General features: G+C 45.7%; 7 protein-coding genes across 10 annotated transcripts; 3 read left to right on the top strand and 4 right to left on the bottom strand.

Annotated features, from left to right (window-relative positions):
- Positions 1-7: 7 nt before the first annotated feature.
- Positions 8-1640, top strand: Rpt5 (26S proteasome regulatory subunit Rpt5). Its single transcript, XM_017071615.4, has 3 exons — positions 8-361; positions 425-845; positions 907-1640. Exons 1-3 carry the CDS (start codon positions 152-154, stop codon positions 1560-1562), a joined length of 1287 nt encoding a protein of 428 aa, XP_016927104.3. The 5' UTR covers positions 8-151; the 3' UTR covers positions 1563-1640.
- A 153-nt stretch (positions 1641-1793) lies between these two features.
- On the bottom strand, positions 1794-5142 carry Hrd3 (HMG-coA reductase degradation 3). The gene is made up of 7 exons (XM_065865757.2): positions 4388-5142; positions 3588-4333; positions 3348-3522; positions 3136-3284; positions 2736-3070; positions 2471-2675; positions 1794-2411 (listed from the first exon to the last, which is right to left on the bottom strand). Exons 1-7 carry the CDS (start codon positions 4827-4829, stop codon positions 1986-1988), a joined length of 2478 nt encoding a protein of 825 aa, XP_065721829.2. The 5' UTR covers positions 4830-5142; the 3' UTR covers positions 1794-1985.
- A 404-nt stretch (positions 5143-5546) lies between these two features.
- Positions 5547-6806, top strand: PTPMT1 (protein tyrosine phosphatase, mitochondrial 1). Its single transcript, XM_017071604.4, has 4 exons — positions 5547-5745; positions 5970-6113; positions 6172-6489; positions 6549-6806. The coding sequence occupies exons 1-4, from the start codon at positions 5734-5736 to the stop codon at positions 6675-6677; spliced, it is 603 nt and encodes a 200-aa protein (XP_016927093.3). The 5' UTR covers positions 5547-5733; the 3' UTR covers positions 6678-6806.
- Positions 6672-8038, bottom strand: SdhD (succinate dehydrogenase, subunit D). The gene is made up of 4 exons (XM_017071605.4): positions 7880-8038; positions 7672-7787; positions 7418-7605; positions 6672-7117 (listed from the first exon to the last, which is right to left on the bottom strand). Exons 1-4 carry the CDS (start codon positions 7920-7922, stop codon positions 6913-6915), a joined length of 552 nt encoding a protein of 183 aa, XP_016927094.4. The 5' UTR covers positions 7923-8038; the 3' UTR covers positions 6672-6912.
- A 146-nt stretch (positions 8039-8184) lies between these two features.
- Positions 8185-10773, bottom strand: udt (protein undicht). The gene is made up of 4 exons (XM_017080286.4): positions 10550-10773; positions 10034-10452; positions 9056-9867; positions 8185-8998 (listed from the first exon to the last, which is right to left on the bottom strand). The coding sequence occupies exons 1-4, from the start codon at positions 10596-10598 to the stop codon at positions 8416-8418; spliced, it is 1863 nt and encodes a 620-aa protein (XP_016935775.4). The 5' UTR covers positions 10599-10773; the 3' UTR covers positions 8185-8415.
- Positions 10774-12033: 1260 nt separating this feature from the next.
- Lsd-1 (lipid storage droplet-1) lies at positions 12034-14695 on the top strand. 4 transcript variants are annotated; one of them, XM_065865759.2, is made up of 8 exons: positions 12034-12096; positions 12164-12462; positions 12507-12738; positions 12906-12983; positions 13340-13524; positions 13908-14098; positions 14160-14337; positions 14397-14695. In XM_065865759.2, exons 1-8 carry the CDS (start codon positions 12093-12095, stop codon positions 14544-14546), a joined length of 1317 nt encoding a protein of 438 aa, XP_065721831.1. In that variant the 5' UTR covers positions 12034-12092; the 3' UTR covers positions 14547-14695. The 4 variants fall into 4 exon arrangements, with proteins under 4 accessions (XP_065721831.1, XP_036674170.2, XP_065721832.1 ...); XM_036818275.3 differs by having other exon boundaries at positions 12528-12738; XM_065865760.2 differs by lacking the exon at positions 12906-12983.
- Positions 14696-14870: 175 nt separating this feature from the next.
- LOC108011891 (probable oligoribonuclease) lies at positions 14871-15897 on the bottom strand. The gene has a single exon (XM_017077138.4). It carries the CDS (start codon positions 15807-15809, stop codon positions 15150-15152), a length of 660 nt encoding a protein of 219 aa, XP_016932627.4. The 5' UTR covers positions 15810-15897; the 3' UTR covers positions 14871-15149.
- Positions 15898-16174: the final 277 nt, after the last annotated feature.

The raw sequence follows: 16174 nt of genomic DNA on the forward strand, positions 1-16174 counted from the left end.
TACAGTGTTGCCAACTTGCCGCTGAAAAAACAAGAAATTTACAAGTCATCGACAGAGAGTGTTTGCCAAAATACGATCAGATCGACAATAATTGCATTTAAACAAAGAGTTATATTCACCAAGAGCAGCAGGCAAGCGCAGGTTAATCGACATGGCTCAGACTCTGGAGGACAAATCGATCTGGGAGGACGGCGAGGAGTCGCTGGGCGAGGAGGTGATGCGTATGTCCACCGATGAGATTGTGAGCAGGACTCGCCTGATGGACAACGAGATCAAGATCATGAAGAGCGAGGTGATGCGCATCACACACGAGATCCAGGCGCAGAACGAGAAGATCAAGGACAACACGGAGAAGATCAAGGTAGGCTTCGCTGTGAGACACCTCCACCGGCAACCGCCCCTTCATCCGTAACTCCTCTCTTAGGTTAACAAGACACTGCCCTATCTGGTGTCCAATGTCATAGAGCTGCTGGATGTGGATCCCCAGGAGGAGGAGGACGACGGCTCCGTCACCGTGCTGGACAACCAGCGGAAGGGCAAGTGCGCCGTCATCAAAACATCCACGCGACAGGCCTACTTCCTGCCAGTCATTGGCCTGGTAGATGCCGAGAAACTGAAGCCAGGTGATCTGGTCGGTGTCAACAAGGACTCCTACTTGATTTTAGAGACCCTGCCGGCGGAGTACGATGCCCGCGTCAAGGCCATGGAGGTGGACGAGCGACCCACAGAGCAGTACTCTGACATCGGTGGCCTGGATAAGCAGATCCAGGAGCTTATCGAGGCAGTGGTGCTGCCCATGACACACAAGGAGAAGTTCAAGAACCTCGGTATTCACCCGCCCAAAGGTGAGTTCTACAGTCTGTTTACAAAGTGGATTTCCGTCAAGCTAATCCCTGCCTTTTCCAGGTGTTCTTTTGTATGGCCCTCCTGGAACTGGTAAAACTTTGCTGGCTCGTGCCTGCGCCGCACAGACCAAGTCCACCTTCCTCAAGCTGGCCGGTCCCCAGCTGGTGCAGATGTTCATTGGTGATGGCGCCAAATTGGTGCGCGATGCCTTTGCCCTGGCCAAGGAAAAGGCCCCCGCTATCATCTTCATCGACGAGCTGGACGCCATTGGTACCAAGCGTTTCGATTCCGAGAAGGCTGGTGACCGTGAGGTTCAGCGAACTATGTTGGAGCTCCTCAACCAGCTGGATGGCTTCAGCTCCACGGCAGACATCAAGGTCATTGCGGCCACCAATCGTGTGGACATCCTGGATCCTGCTCTGCTGCGTTCTGGTCGTCTGGACCGTAAGATCGAGTTCCCACATCCCAACGAGGAAGCGCGTGCCCGCATCATGCAGATCCATTCGCGTAAAATGAACGTTAGCAACGATGTGAACTTCGAGGAGCTGTCCCGATCAACGGATGACTTCAACGGCGCCCAGTGCAAGGCGGTTTGTGTGGAAGCCGGCATGATCGCCCTGCGCCGTTCCGCCAATTCGGTCACGCACGAGGACTTCATGGACGCCATCATGGAAGTGCAGGCGAAGAAGAAGGCTAATCTTAACTACTACGCTTAAGCTAGAAATTTGCAGTTTAACTCCACATTGTCCGCTCCCATTAAAATAAAACATGGAAATTTAACATTCTTCAGTTTATCAATCTGAGTTTTGTACTAAAGACTTATACGGATTTAAAACGATAGAATAGCTGAAGATTAATTCCATTCACGAAAATGGTCTGTACTGAAATTGTATATTTAATTAATTCAGCCATTTAAAGCCCAAGAATTAAATACAAATAAAACAAAATTATATATCAAATGTCGATCGATTCATTGGTTTATCAGTACAACATTCACATTCTGAGTACGATATTTTTTAAATATCTAAAAAGGTCGGTTTTAGAATTAATAAAAAATATTAAATCGGGCGAAATTAAATGATAAATATTTACACGCACACTAATTAACCTATAGGGATGATTAAACCAATTCACTAAGACTAACCAGTGGGATCGAGTGTGTTGCCGCCATCCGGCGCCGCAGATGCTGAGCTGCTTGCCCCTTGCGACGCTGCATCGTCGTTTGATTTTGATGTAGTCGTCGATGAGATTTCCGCAGAGCATGAGGAGGAGGAGGTAGCCCCTGCAGCCGGAGAAGCAACTACTGCGGCAGTTGGGGCTCCCACTGCAGCCTCGCCGTCGACCACTCCGACTACAGCTGCTGCTTCTGCTCCTACCGGCGCCAAGTTGACTGGCGCGGCAGCAATCTCATCTGCAGCTGGCTGCTGGGCCGGCTGATCCGGCTGCGGGAATGGTCGCCTCATGTACATGATGATGCCCAACAGAAGGGTCAAAATGGTAATCATGTACAAATCCCAATTGGCGGCAATGTTTTCATCCATGTAGAAGATAAACCTGTAGGGTGACTGGAGGAGAACAAGAATAAAAAGCTAGTCCACTTAACAGTCAGATAGATTTAACCCACCTCCTTGATTGATTCAATCTTGGCCAGCATTTGCAGCTTGAAAAGGGCAATGGCCACTGGCACTTTCGCATCCGAGTTGGTCTCGGCAGCCAAATCGTATAATCTCTTGGCCAGATGCCAGTCTTTCTTCATGCCCAGCCCTTGCTCGTGCATGTAACCCAGGTTAAACATGGCCTGGGCATTATATTGCTGCTCCGACGCTTTCCTGAAAGGTTACGATTGGGTAAAAATGGTTTCCACAATAGTAAATCAATATCTTAACAACCTGTATAGGGCGGCTGCGGTTTCGAAATCCGTCGAAGTACCCCATCCGTAGTAATAGTAGTCGCCCAACTTGACTTGGGCCGCCGAATAGCCCTGGCCGGCTGCCCGCTTCCAGTAGTAGAATGCGCGAATGAGTTCTTCGTGCCGATCATTAAACACATGTACCTCCTCGCGGTCAAGTAAGAAGGCGGCATTACTCTGGGCCACCTCATAGCCCACTTCGGCCATTAGCGAATACTGCATGTAAGCTTCGTCGATGCGGTTTTTCTTGTAGTCACTGTAGGCATGCATCAGTCGGCTGCTCCAGCGTCCACGTTCCGAGACTGTCTTGAAGAACTGGAATAAGCAAATAAGAAACCAGTTGGAAACTAATTAACATTTTAAGGGTGTAATTAACGAACCTCCACCGCTGCTGGACATGAACGTAGCATTCCCATGCCGTAGGCATTCATCACTCCTAGATTATAGTAGGCTAAAACATGACCTGACTGGGTAGCTAAATTGAAATACTTGAGAGCCAGCTTGTAGTCTGTTTTAACGCCATTGCCAGCTGAAAAGAGATTTTTAAGGTTATAAGCAAACAATCTTGTTGAATTCCATTTATTTAACTTACTGAAATACATGTTGCCCAGCTGCAGTTGTCCATCCACCCATCCTTGATCGGCAGCCTGCGTGAAGTAGGACAATGCCTTGATTGAGTCCTTAGGCACGCCCAGACCCTTAAGGTACATAAGACCCAGCCCGCTTTGACCCACTGGGTCTCCCATCTCAGAGGCCTTGGAGAAGTACTAAGTAAACAAAAAATACAGCAATTAGCTAAGACATAAATCATTGTTATCAATGTTATTTCCACCTTAAATGCAGTGTCATTGTCGGCCTTAATTTGCTCGCTTCCTTCCAGATAAAGCTTGCCCAAAAATGCGAAGCCGATTGCATTGCCGGCATTGGCAGCCTGGGTGAAGTACTCCAGAGCCTTTTGGTGATCCTGTTGGGTGGCCTTGCCGCCCTGGTAGTACAGCTGACCTAGTCCCACCTGCGACTGGACGTCGCCCTTGTCGGCCAGCAGTTGGTAATAGTCCACAATCTCGGTCTCATGACTGCCGGGGTTCTCCAGTTCGTCCAGCAGGCGCACCCGATGAACGACAGGTCCGTTGGCAAAGGTGATCTTGGAAGCCACCTTCTTGGCCACTCGCTTGTACTGGATCAGCGCCTTCTCACAGCTGATGGGCACATTAATGCCATAGAGATAACGATAGCCCATGGCCATTTGGGCCAGAGTGTTGTCACCCAGGGAGGCCAGGTTGTAGTGGATCAGGGCCATGGGCTGGCTTACATTCTTGCCGCCCACGCCCGCTGAATAGAGGAATCCCAGGCCCATGTGCGCCTCGGGAACACCCTCGTTGGCCAGGCTCTCGAACTCATCTGCCGCATGGTTGAAATCAAAGTCCATCCAGTGACCTAGGAGGACGGCCCAGGCCAGTTCCGCCCTCGCCTTGAGGTGATTAAAGGCGGCCGCCTTCTTGAGCAGAGTGAAAGCCACCCTCTTATCCGTTCGCGGCTTGGCCAGCATGTCCATAGCGTTGTCGTACATGGTTTGAGCTGAAAGTATCAGGATCAGAAGCTGCATTATAAGTACTTAAGATTCCCACTTACCTTCTATCTGCTCTGGTGTCAGCTCCACCACCTCAGTTGGCTGGCGTTTGGCTTCTAGTCGCTCGATCTCGGCTTTCAGCTTTTGCTGCCTCATCAGACTGTCGTTCCAGAGGCGTTCGAGCAGGGCGGCCGGCATGACCTTCGTCCTGGGGGCAAACTCTGTGGAGTCCTTGGGTTTGGACGCCTTGCGATCGTTGCTCTCCGCGGGAACTCTTGACTCCGACTCTGCCGTGGTCACCTCCTCCGCCTCCGCCTGGGTGGTGGGCTCGTTGGGCAGCGTGGGCGTGGCAGTGCCCGTTCCACTGCCTAGAGTCGTGCCAGTCCCCGTGCCTAGACCCGTACCCGTTCCCGTGGCTTCTGTGTTGGGCCCCTGAAGCTCCTCCGCCCGCAGCTGCCAGGCGAGGAGCAGCGCCAGCAGGCACATCCAACTGTTGGCTTTCATGGTCGCCTATCTACGTGGTGAATGGTATTAACACCGATAATTTGGGTCTACCCCTGTGCCTCGTCTATCTGATGCTCTTCCACTTCTGACGTGTTGTGTTATTTACTTCTTGCTCGGGACGCAGCGCCAGCGGAGAGATATGATTGCTTTTTCTAGGTGCGGTCGTTGGACTTATTATTAGCTCATCTTAGCCACCTTGGCTTGGTGGTTGGAATGCCTAGGCTGTCTTTGCTTAATTTTTCACACGTAAGATTCTTTTTTAATCGGATTTTTTTGTTGCAATGTTTATAGTGCTGTGAGCGGGCCGAGGTTTGTGGGCCAGTGTTGCAAATCGCCGCATTGAAAACAGTCGTGTTCAAGGGTGGTGGTTTAAGTCTTAACGGGGGTCCATCCAAATAAGATTAACCACTGAAAACAAAAAGTTTAAAAACAGTAAAATTTTTGCTTAATATAATAATTACAGTATACAACAAAAATAATTTATAAAATATATTTTGAACGCTTTTACCTAATAATATACATTAAATTTAAATATATATATTTTTTTATTTTTGTCTGTCGAGATTTTATCAAATAATTTAATAATCAAAAATAAAAAAATTTATAAAGCTATTGTTTCCCTGCCAACTGCGATTAGTATGTCCAAAAAATACCCCCTTTATGGGGGTTTGGGGCAAAGGCTTCCGGTTCCCCCTGGCTGCGCCCATGCCCCATCCGTCTGTTGTTGTGTTATGCAAAGGAACGCTTCGATTTAACAGAAGGGAATCTTTATTGCAGCTTCTGACGTACGGTCGGAGGTGATAATTCAGATCGGGACTAATTAGAATACGACGAAGGCTTGCGGCCCGTGAATCACTCACTTTTGTCTCGATCGATCCCGCCCGTCAGCCACTGAGCAGCCGGCATGGAGATGAGTGTAAGTAGCAGACACCTAGCCCAGACCCACATCCCAAACCGAAACCGAAACCAGTTCCAACCCGAGCTTCAAGCGAGTCAGTCGAATAGCGAATCAGTACTTAAGCTCGAGCGCCAGTGCTGGTGAAAGTTACAGCTGTTGCGTTTGTTCCCCTGACCAAATACTCACACCTGTCCCCCGTTTCCTGACCCACAACCGACCACCACCTGTGTGTGTCATTCCAGGCTGCCATGTTCGCACGCGTATCCTTCTACCCCACCCTGTTGTACAATGTCCTGATGGAGAAGGCCTCGGCCAGGAATTGGTACGATCGCATAGACGAGCATGTGATACTGGGAGCCCTGCCCTTTCGCAGCCAGGCCAATGACGTAAGTAATCGGGGGATAACACTCCTGGAATCCTTCTTTATCCTTCTTGCACCCCCAGCTCATTGCCAAGGAGAACATGAAGGCAGTGGTGTCGATGAACGAGGACTACGAGCTGACCGCCTTCTCCAACAACACAGAGAAGTGGAGCAAGCTGGGCATCGAGTTCTTGCAGCTGGCCACCACCGACATCTTCGAGTCGCCCAACCAGGAGAAGCTCTTCCGCGGCGTGGAGTTCATGAACAAGTTCCTGCCTCTCAAGCAGAGGATTGGCGGTCTGAGTTCCTCCCAGCTGCCGGAGAACGTGGGCTCCGTCTATGTGCACTGCAAGGCGGGCAGGACGCGCAGTGCCACTCTAGTGGGCTGCTACTTAATGATGGTGGGTTAAGCAGTAATCTCTATAAAGTTATCTTAAAGCTCATGACGCATACTTTACAGAAGAACGGCTGGAATCCGGAGCAGGCGGTGGAGCATATGCGTCAGTGCCGACCGCACATTCTTCTGCACACCAAACAATGGGATGCCCTCCGGTTATTCTACACAAACAATGTGCAGGCCAAGTCATGACAAAAACCGGACAATAGCCCAAATTTATTGCTTACAGTAGATTACCATACGTAACAAAGGTGCTGCCTGTTACTCGACTATTTTAGTGCTGATTTTCTTGTTGAATATACAATTTTCTACAGACCAAAATCCCTGTGCAGCTGTTACTTTATACAATTGTTTATTTACTGCTTATCGCGAAACTATGAATAAATAACTGGTGTTTCGTGGTTCGTCAACTGGTTGCTCTGGACACTTAGGCCTTCTTCTCGGCATCCTTGCCCTTGATGGCCCAGAAGCGCTTAATGCCATTGGCCAAACCTACGTCGTTTTGGATGAAGTAGAAGAGACCGCCCAGTGTGGCCACCGAGATGACGATCAGCGCAATGTGGGCCACCTTGGGCAGGACGTTGCCCACGACGGAGGGCCGCATGTAGTCCACAACCATGGCTTCAACGCCCCTGTTTCATGGAGTAAAGGTAAAAAGTCAATACATTTCTGCAGGATTGTTTCCAAATTTTAACGTGGTTATCTATCAATACTGTTCTTCGGGTTGTAATCTTAATTTTAATAAAAAGTCTTGCTTATTTTGAACATAAATTTAAAAAATGGGTTAAAAAATATATCTTTTTTTAATATTTTTTTCTTATAGTATTTTAATTTATCTAAAAATGTTAAGCACTCAATAAATAAATTATCTTACAGACTATAGAAAAGCGTTAAAATTTGAAACCAAAAATGGAAATGAAATGATAACTTACCAGTGGGTGTGGATAACGACGGAGATGGCCAGGAGGGCGTCCAATACCTGGGATGGGGCAATGAAGGCAGCTGGGATGATAGCCAGAAGTCCGGCGGACACAGCGCGCTCTATGGTCCACAACAGGGTGTGACTCGATCCAGCGGAGGCCATACGGGGCGCACTCACGGAGATCTCGCGGGCAATGGGCTGGAACATCAGGAGGGGATTGACATTAGCTCGGGGAACTCTAAATTACTAATTCCAAACACTTACCGCTGCAATCTTGGCCAGAGCCAGGGGCTGGACCACAGCCTTGCGCTGGGCATTGGCCACCAAGGTGGAGTAGCTCTTCAGGGGCGAAATGCGGGCCGACTTAACGAGATTTGCGGCTAAGAGCGGATACCAACAAACGGTTTGGTTATATAATAAAAGCTGTTTTCCGGCAAATACTGGGGCCATAGACCAGCTAGCGAGTTCTTACCATTGCAACGGACAGCGCCACGCAGAACCAGCGACAGGGACATTTTGGGATGTGTAGAAATTGAGAATTTTCAGCTCAAAATATTAATCCTATTGCTCCGTGAGACGTTCGGGCCGACTTGATTAAGAAATTATACAGCACTGGAAGTAGAGTTGCCAGCTGACTACGGTTTGTCAGTGTAATCGATATACGGTAGTGGACAAAATATTGCCAAGGTCTATTACTTAAACAATTTTTAAAACTATAGATTTATTTTTATTTTAATTATTATAAATAAAAGTCAAATTAAAAAAAAAACGTAATGATTAGTTCGAGGCTTTTATTTAGCTGCTTTAATTATTTGAACAAAACATTTGAGATTCTTTTGGGACGGAATGGCTGTTGTCTAAATTGTCTTGATTAGCTTACAATCTAAGTTTAAAATTTGCTTAAAAATTCACATTCTAAGGCACGCAATTACTCCTAAAAGTCACTCGGTGTTGGGTGTAAGTTAGTAAATTTCGTTGGATGGTATAAAATTAAATATACTTTTGATCTTAGTGAGCTACTAAACTCCTGACTAGCGCACAGGCCATGACAATGAGGCCAGTCAGTTGTAAATCGAGTGTCGCTGCTCCTGCTCGGTAAAAGTCCCAGTCGAAGACGATGTTGGAAGCATCTGATGGCTTCCAGGGGTTTAATCCGTCATCAAAGAACATGGGGCAGTCGTCGCGCTCTCTTTCGTACTCCACGGCATCGATGGCCACCGCTGCTCCCTCCGAGTGGTTCCACGAGGTCACGTCCTGCTCTAGTTTGCAGAAGGCACCCACAGCCTGCGACATGAGGACGCGGTTGAGGTCAGCTCGCTGATACACCCAGCATCGGTATTTGGAAAGCGGATCCAGATCGTCGTAGGTGATCAGGTAGGACTTCAGGTTCTCCTTCCAGAAGCCAATGCACTTCATGCGGTAATCCGGATCACTGTAGATATCAACAGGACGACCCAAGTGATCCACGGACAGGCAGTAGTTTTCATCCACCGCAAGTTCCTTTTGATCAGTATCGCAGACCGACAAATCGGAAATGTTTTGTTTGCAATGGATATCCGGACGTGGACTCAGTGTGACACCACCAAGAATTCTAAAAAGAATAAACATTAGATCAAAGCTAAGTGGTATTTGTGTATCTATAACAAACCTCGTTCTGAAGGGATGTTCTCCTTTCTGAGTAAAGTTGAATTTTCCCGCCACGGGACAACGAACGGGCACTGGATTTCTAGCCAAAAAGAGGTCATATTTCCATGCCTCGGAATTGGGGAACTGAACCCACGAGCAGACCGTGCTGAAATCGTCCTTTATCACAGCCAAACCCTTGCGGTAGCGAATAATGTTGTGGTGACGGGGCATAAAGTCAAAGCACACGTAATCCTTCTGGCAACCGTCGACGGTCAGACGAGCCATCATCACACGATTGCCACGGCGCTCTCGGCAAACATAGATCGTCTTACGGTATCGGGCCTTGTCCGGATAGTAGGTCTCGTTAATATGCGTTTCACTAATCGAGACATCGGCGTCAATGTTGGCTGTGTTCACCCATTCGCCGCTGAAGTTCTGGGGCAGCGTGCACCCGGGCTCCACAAATTCAGCTTTCACGGGCGTCAGCTTAAGACGTTCTGGCGAAGTTTCCGGGGTCTTGAGCGTATTACATTCGGCAGTAATGGAAACACCAACATAGAGATCGTCATCACGATTCTTGAGGAAGCAGCGGTACTTCTCATCCTTACGCGACTCCTTAGTATTGGCCACGGCAAAGTAGTGGTTCTTGCCCACAAACCAATCGCCCAAGCAACTGAACTCCACGGTGCCGGTGAACGTTCCCTCCATGCCCTCGCACTGCTGGTAGGTGACGTTGAACTTCTGGTTCTGGATGAGGAACTGGGTGCCGGCCGTTTGGCAGGACTGAATGCGGGCGTCGGGCTTGTCGCACACGCCAGTGAAGCGGAATCGATTCTGAAAGGGGAGGATTTTTGGAATATAGTCGGTTATTTCAAAGTTCTTAAGTAAGAAATTTAAAAAGTCTATGATGAAAAAAATTAACCAAAATATTGGTGGATAGAAATATTTTAAATACACAAGTCAATTAAAAGACTAAGAAGCTTTAGTTTTACTAACTCACCTGGTAAGTGAAATGCCAGACTCCCTCCAGCGAGGAGCGGCAGTTGATAGGCACAAAGTTCTCGTTGAAGAGCGTGATCAGTTGCTGGTCGTCCTTAACGCCGCGACAGACATAGTCCACGGTGGGCTCCTGGCCATCGGGAATGCCCACACAGGGGCCCTCGAATTTCTCGAACACATTGAGGGTGCGGATGATGGTCCTGACGCAATGGTAGCAGTCCTTGGAGCGCTCCTTGAAGACAAAGGAGTACTCGTCGCCTTTGTGGCGCTGGTAGTTGATGCAGTAGCCTCGGCTGGACATCGAGGTGGCGTCGATCACCGTCAGCGTAGGCAGGCCCGTTTCCCAGGAGAACCACGATCCCTGCAGGATCTTCGGTATGACGCAGTTGTCCTTCTGAATTTGGTTGTACTGGCCAAGGGCTGTGAAAAGAAGAGGTTTTTGAGTTTCGGTTGGCCCATTCACATGATTCACTTGGAGCCCAAGCCTTGGGTGTGGCTTGAGAATCAAATCACTGACCTGAGCCTAGGAAGCCCGCCAGACAGATAACACCCAAGATATATTGCATTGTGGGCTTGGTGTCTTCAGCACTAGCAGCTAAACATATTTTTTATTGTTTAACTTTTAAATGGAAGCTACTAAAAGCGGTTTTAATCTTAAACAATTGCAAAACACAACACGCAACAAACACAAGCTACCAATAAACCAAGCCGACTTTTACAACACTGACCTAATAAGAGCGCCATGTGTGCAACACTGATTAATCAGCAATAATCGAATAATTGACAGTTACTCTTTGAATTTAAAAATTTAAATATGTATAACCATAAATACGTAAATCATTAGGAAGTAGATTTTTTCATGAAATCCTTCTATCAATCTAAAATCATAAAAATGTTAAAAAACAGAACTTATAAAAATTCGTTTTCTGGATATTAAAATGAACTACACATATGTAAAATGTATTAAAATTACTATAAAAATACTTATGTTGCTGTTATCTTTGCAATGAATACATTTTAGCTTATGTAGATTGTGAAAATTTGGTATAATTAACTTTTTTCTTTAATTTGAACCGATTGTCGTACAGTTCTGCCGGATGAAAATCCATTATAATTATAACGCTTATTAGTCTTCTTCTATCATCTTAACGACACATCCCCAGACAACAAAGAGCTGTAAATGATTAACCCGACAATATATTATAATAGGAATATCAAAATATTGAGGGTGGATGAACATAATAATTGATTTTTAAAAGATTAAACGAACATTGCAAATTTAATAACAATGGAATTTTTCACTCAGTCCCAGTGGAAATATTTATTTTACTTATTGAGTGATTAATTGATTTTAAGCTGAAATGTATTAATATATTGATTAGATGTCCAATATGCAAAGTAGAAAATGTTTAACTTCAATTTTGTATAAACAACACTCCTATCTACACAACATCATTTATTTAATACTTTAAAAAAATTTAAGATAAGGACTCAGATTAAATGTTTAAGTATTTCTAGTTGATATAGTCTTAAACACTCTTTTGCATTGGAGGGTTAACATAAACGCTGTCTGGAACAGCAGAAACGAGAACATCGAACCCGAACCCGAACGCCCCCGCAATTATTCAACCGACTGCATTTTGGACCTTTTCGTCACTTGTACCCAATTAGCACACCTATTTTCGCAAAGTACAGCTGCTAATCGGGTGATTTGTGGTTCGATTATGATGACCGTTCAGATATCTTGGGATTGTGATTCACATGCGCGGAGTTCCTAAGCTGCAACCACTTATATAGCCCGTTCGAACTTTGGAACCCCATACTAATCCGAATGGCGTGGTGGCTGATAAGTACGGCGAAGCGTCTAGGTACACGGTGTTTGTGCGCCTTATCAGTTGGCAAAAGGTCATCTGGGCTGCCTGCATGATCAGCCTGGCCGATTTCGGAACCAAGTCTATATGGGGAGCAGTTCGATCGGAGGCCTGCCAGTTTCAATTGAACCGGCGACAGCAACAGTTCTCCCATCGATTTCTAATCCGATTTAAAAATCCAAAATACCAATGGGTTAGTGACACGCGCTTTCTGGGAAAATTATTCCTCCTTAATAAAACGATCCTTCAAATCCACCTAGCAACTGCAACCAGCGGCAGTGGACTCCATCTGGAGGCCATCGATCGCATTGGCTCCATTCCCCTGGTGGAATCCAGTGTGAAGCGAGTGGAGACCATCTACGACAAGGTCAAGAACAACAATAGGCTCTTCTCCTGGTACTTCGAGACCGCCGAGGCCACCATCTCGGCAGCATACGAGACCATTCAACCGGCAGTGAAACTCTTCGAGCCTTCCATTCAGCGCCTGGACAACGTGATGTGCAAGAGTCTGGACATCCTGGAACAGCGCATCCCACTGGTCTATCTGCCACCCGAAATGGTAAGTAATCAACCCGGTAACTTACCCCCATTCGCTGACATAAGGGCATCCTTCTCGGCTTAAAGATGTACTGGAACACCAAGGAGTACATGTCGGATCACCTGGTGCGTCCGGTCCTGAAGCGTGCCGACTCCGTCAAGCTGATCGGAAATGCGGTTTTGGAGAGCCCACTGACAACCTATGCCGCCGATCGCATTGATGGAGCCTTCACAGCCGGCGACAAGTTCGTGGACAAGTACCTGGTGCCCATTCAAACGGATCATGATCAGACCGATGGTGAGTCCTGGGGTTACTTTTTTAAAAATAATATCAGGGTGGGTCGGCTTTATAATTTTGAATTCTAAAAGTTTCTAAGATTTATAAGTTTCTTTTCAAACTCATACATTTTGTTTTTTAAAAACACCAACTTATGTTACATGTTTATTATTCAAAAATTATTGTAGTTCGAAAATTGCTTTCGACCCTGGATGGTCATATTACGCCGATTCGACTACACTTAACAAGAATGCTTGGGCATAAAAGTTAGTATAAAAACTTCAATTTCAAAATAATAAAACATCAAATAACTCCATTTATGTAGAACTTAATACAAAGTTAAAAAATCCAGCCAAGTTGAGTTTGAAACCTTATGTTTAAAATGATATAATTGATGTCCAGAAAATCACCTTAGGGTGGCACTCATCTCATAGTTTATTTTTAAATGCCGACGTTGTCGGGGAGGTTATCTCTGGGGAATTGTGAATTCATTGAAACCCAAAGCTAGAGAAAGTGGCGATAAGCTCTGTTCGGGATCCAGCGTGATCCGCTCTCGCGGTTACAAAAAAATCGAATTGTCATGGAAATGGGCACTCACTTATTCCGAATATCTGCTTTGCAGGCCCGCAGGAGGATGATAACGACACAGTACCGGACGAGCGGGGTGCCATCAAGGCGATCCATCACGGTCAACGCTTCTCCCGCAAGCTGAAGCGCCGTCTCACCCAAAGAACCATCGCAGAGGCCCGCGCCCTCAAGAAACAGAGCAAGGAGGCTATCCACGTGCTCATCTATGCCGCGGAGCTGGTGAGTAAAAGTTTTTAAATAACACGGGAAAATAAGAAACAGCCTTCTACAGTATTTTCAAAAACATATGATACCTTACAGATTACAATGAATTTTGTTTGTTTTACTTTGTTAAAGTAATCTTAATTAACATTTTTGTTTATTTTTTATATTATAAATATAGAAACCAAATTCATTGAAAAAATAATTGTTATGGTATAGCTTATAATGCTTACCAATTCTTCGATAATAATGTTTTATATTCTGATGTTTTCTTATATGAATTATTGTGTACCGAAATGGCCGAACATATATGACAATATTATAATTTATTTTTATAAACCACAAAGGTTTGATAAGCCGAAATGAATATACCCTTAACCATAATTAACTTATGCCCACAGATTGCCACCGACCCCAAGCAGGCCGTTCAAAAGGCCAAGGAACTTTGGGTCTACCTCAGTGCAGATGAGCCCGAGAATCAGGCCAGGCCCGCCACGCTGGAGCAGTTAATATTGCTCCTGACCAGAGAATCGGCCAGGCGAGTGGTGCACCTGGTGAACTTCAGCGCCCATATGGCAGCCAACATACCCAGGTTAGTGGAAAGCGAGTAAAAGCACTAATTTCTCAAACTAAAACCTAACCAATCCCTACAGAAACCTGGCACACACAACGACAGAGGTGGCCCACCAAATCATATACATCAACCACCGCATTATCACAATCTCCCGGCTGGATAAGGTGAAGACCATATCCAAGGAGGAAGCTGAATCTCTCTTCAAGCGAATGCTGGCGTTCTACGGTAACCTGCAGGGTCTGACCAATGCCTACCTGGTAAGAATACATGAAATATCTAAATTAAACTGGAAGATCGCATGTAGTACAACCGACAGGAACGAGTGGCTAGCTTTCTATCCGGACGCATGGAAGCGGAGAAGGTGACGGGCAGCGATAGCGCCAATTCCAACCACAGGTCCTCGCGGAGAAGGCAGGAGCCAAATCATTATTCAGCCGCCCACAATAACATCAACGGCGTCTACTAGCATTGAATTCTTTATTGCCATCGTATTCTTATTTCTTATGATAGAGTTCTGTTTCTCCGTGCATATACGGAAAATTCAGTAAGCGCTATCGTGTATCATTTTTTACAAAATGCACTTGCCAATAAATATAAGCCCATAATCATATCTCACTTCTTGTATTTTGTATTTATACAACTCGGACTTGATATTTCAGTGGTTGTCCGTAATGAAACAGGCGAAACATATTATTTTATCCGCTTCAATATCGGTTCCTGTGACCCCCAGCTCCATCAAAACCGTTCTAATTTTTTAACTGATTAACCAAAGCAAAGCGCTAACAATAAATGTGCTTTGTTTTCCTCATTAAGGTTTATATTTGTATCGAGTAGATAACCAGTGGTCACATTTATGTACTTTTAAAGTTCTGATAGTAATTATTTATAAATATCTGTTAGTGACATCACTTTATGCTCTTAAAATATATTTAAGTGAGCTAACATAATATGTTTTGAGATGTTTTAAATCACTATTGTGAACTCTATATACTCTTATTAACGAATTGCATCTAAACCATTCAACTCTCAAATAATGATTATTTTTGGTATTTTTTAAAGAGATACCTTTTTACTTGAAGAAGTTCGCTTTGTAGTACTTGAGCTCACTGATGCTCTCCAGGATGTCGTCCCGGCTGCGATGGGCGAAGGCCTTCTTGGGAGCGGCCTTTGCAACCTCGGGACACCACCGCCTAGCCAGTTCCTTGATGGTGGACACATCCACGATGCGGTAATGCAAATATTCGTCCACCAACGGCATGAATCTATTGATGAACAGTCGATCCATGTAGACAGAGTTTCCGCCGAGTGGACAGGAGCGCTTTGGAATATTCTTCTTGAGATAGGAGAGCAACAGATCGGAGGCCTGTTCGGGCTTTACGTCCGAGCTCTTGCAGCGATCTATTAATCCAGATTCGTAATGGTGCTTCATGCACCATTCGGTCATCGTTTCGTACACCTCCTGGGGATGGTTGATGGCGAAGCTGGGTCCCTCGGACTTTATGTTCAGGTCCTTGTCCGTTATTATGCAGGAGACCTCCAGGATCTTGTCCTTCTCGATGTCCAGCCCGGTCATTTCCAGGTCCATCCACACGATGTCCGTGTCCAAGCCAGAAACGTTTTGGTTGCTGCTCATTCTGGCAGTTGAATTGGAAGTGATGAAGCTATTTGTGCCCAGGAACCTACGGCTCACAAACAATCCCAAACGTTGCAGTTGAGGAATCATAAGCATTTATTGCTTTTATCCGCGGAGTTACGCTATTTATTTACAGGTAAAAAGAGCGGGCACCATGTGTTCGATAAGTACTCGATAGCATTCACAATAACTATTCGATAAGCATAACAAGTGCGAGTTGTCGACAAGAGGTGACACTTTCTATCACAGAAGTGGGGGGATTCCAATAATATATGTTTAGCTATACAAAAAAAATTATACATAGGTCAACCTTGTAATTCTCCAAAATGAAGCAAAATTCATGAAATAGATAAAATAAAGGACATTTATTAGAGAAACTATGTCATTTGGTAAAGGGGCATCAGTGATAATTAGGCCCCTAGAAATTCAATTAATTCTAATAAAAACAAAGTTGTAAGTTT

Source organism: Drosophila suzukii, chromosome 3, assembly GCF_043229965.1.
Source record: "Drosophila suzukii chromosome 3, CBGP_Dsuzu_IsoJpt1.0, whole genome shotgun sequence".
NCBI classification, from domain to species: domain Eukaryota; kingdom Metazoa; phylum Arthropoda; class Insecta; order Diptera; family Drosophilidae; genus Drosophila; species Drosophila suzukii.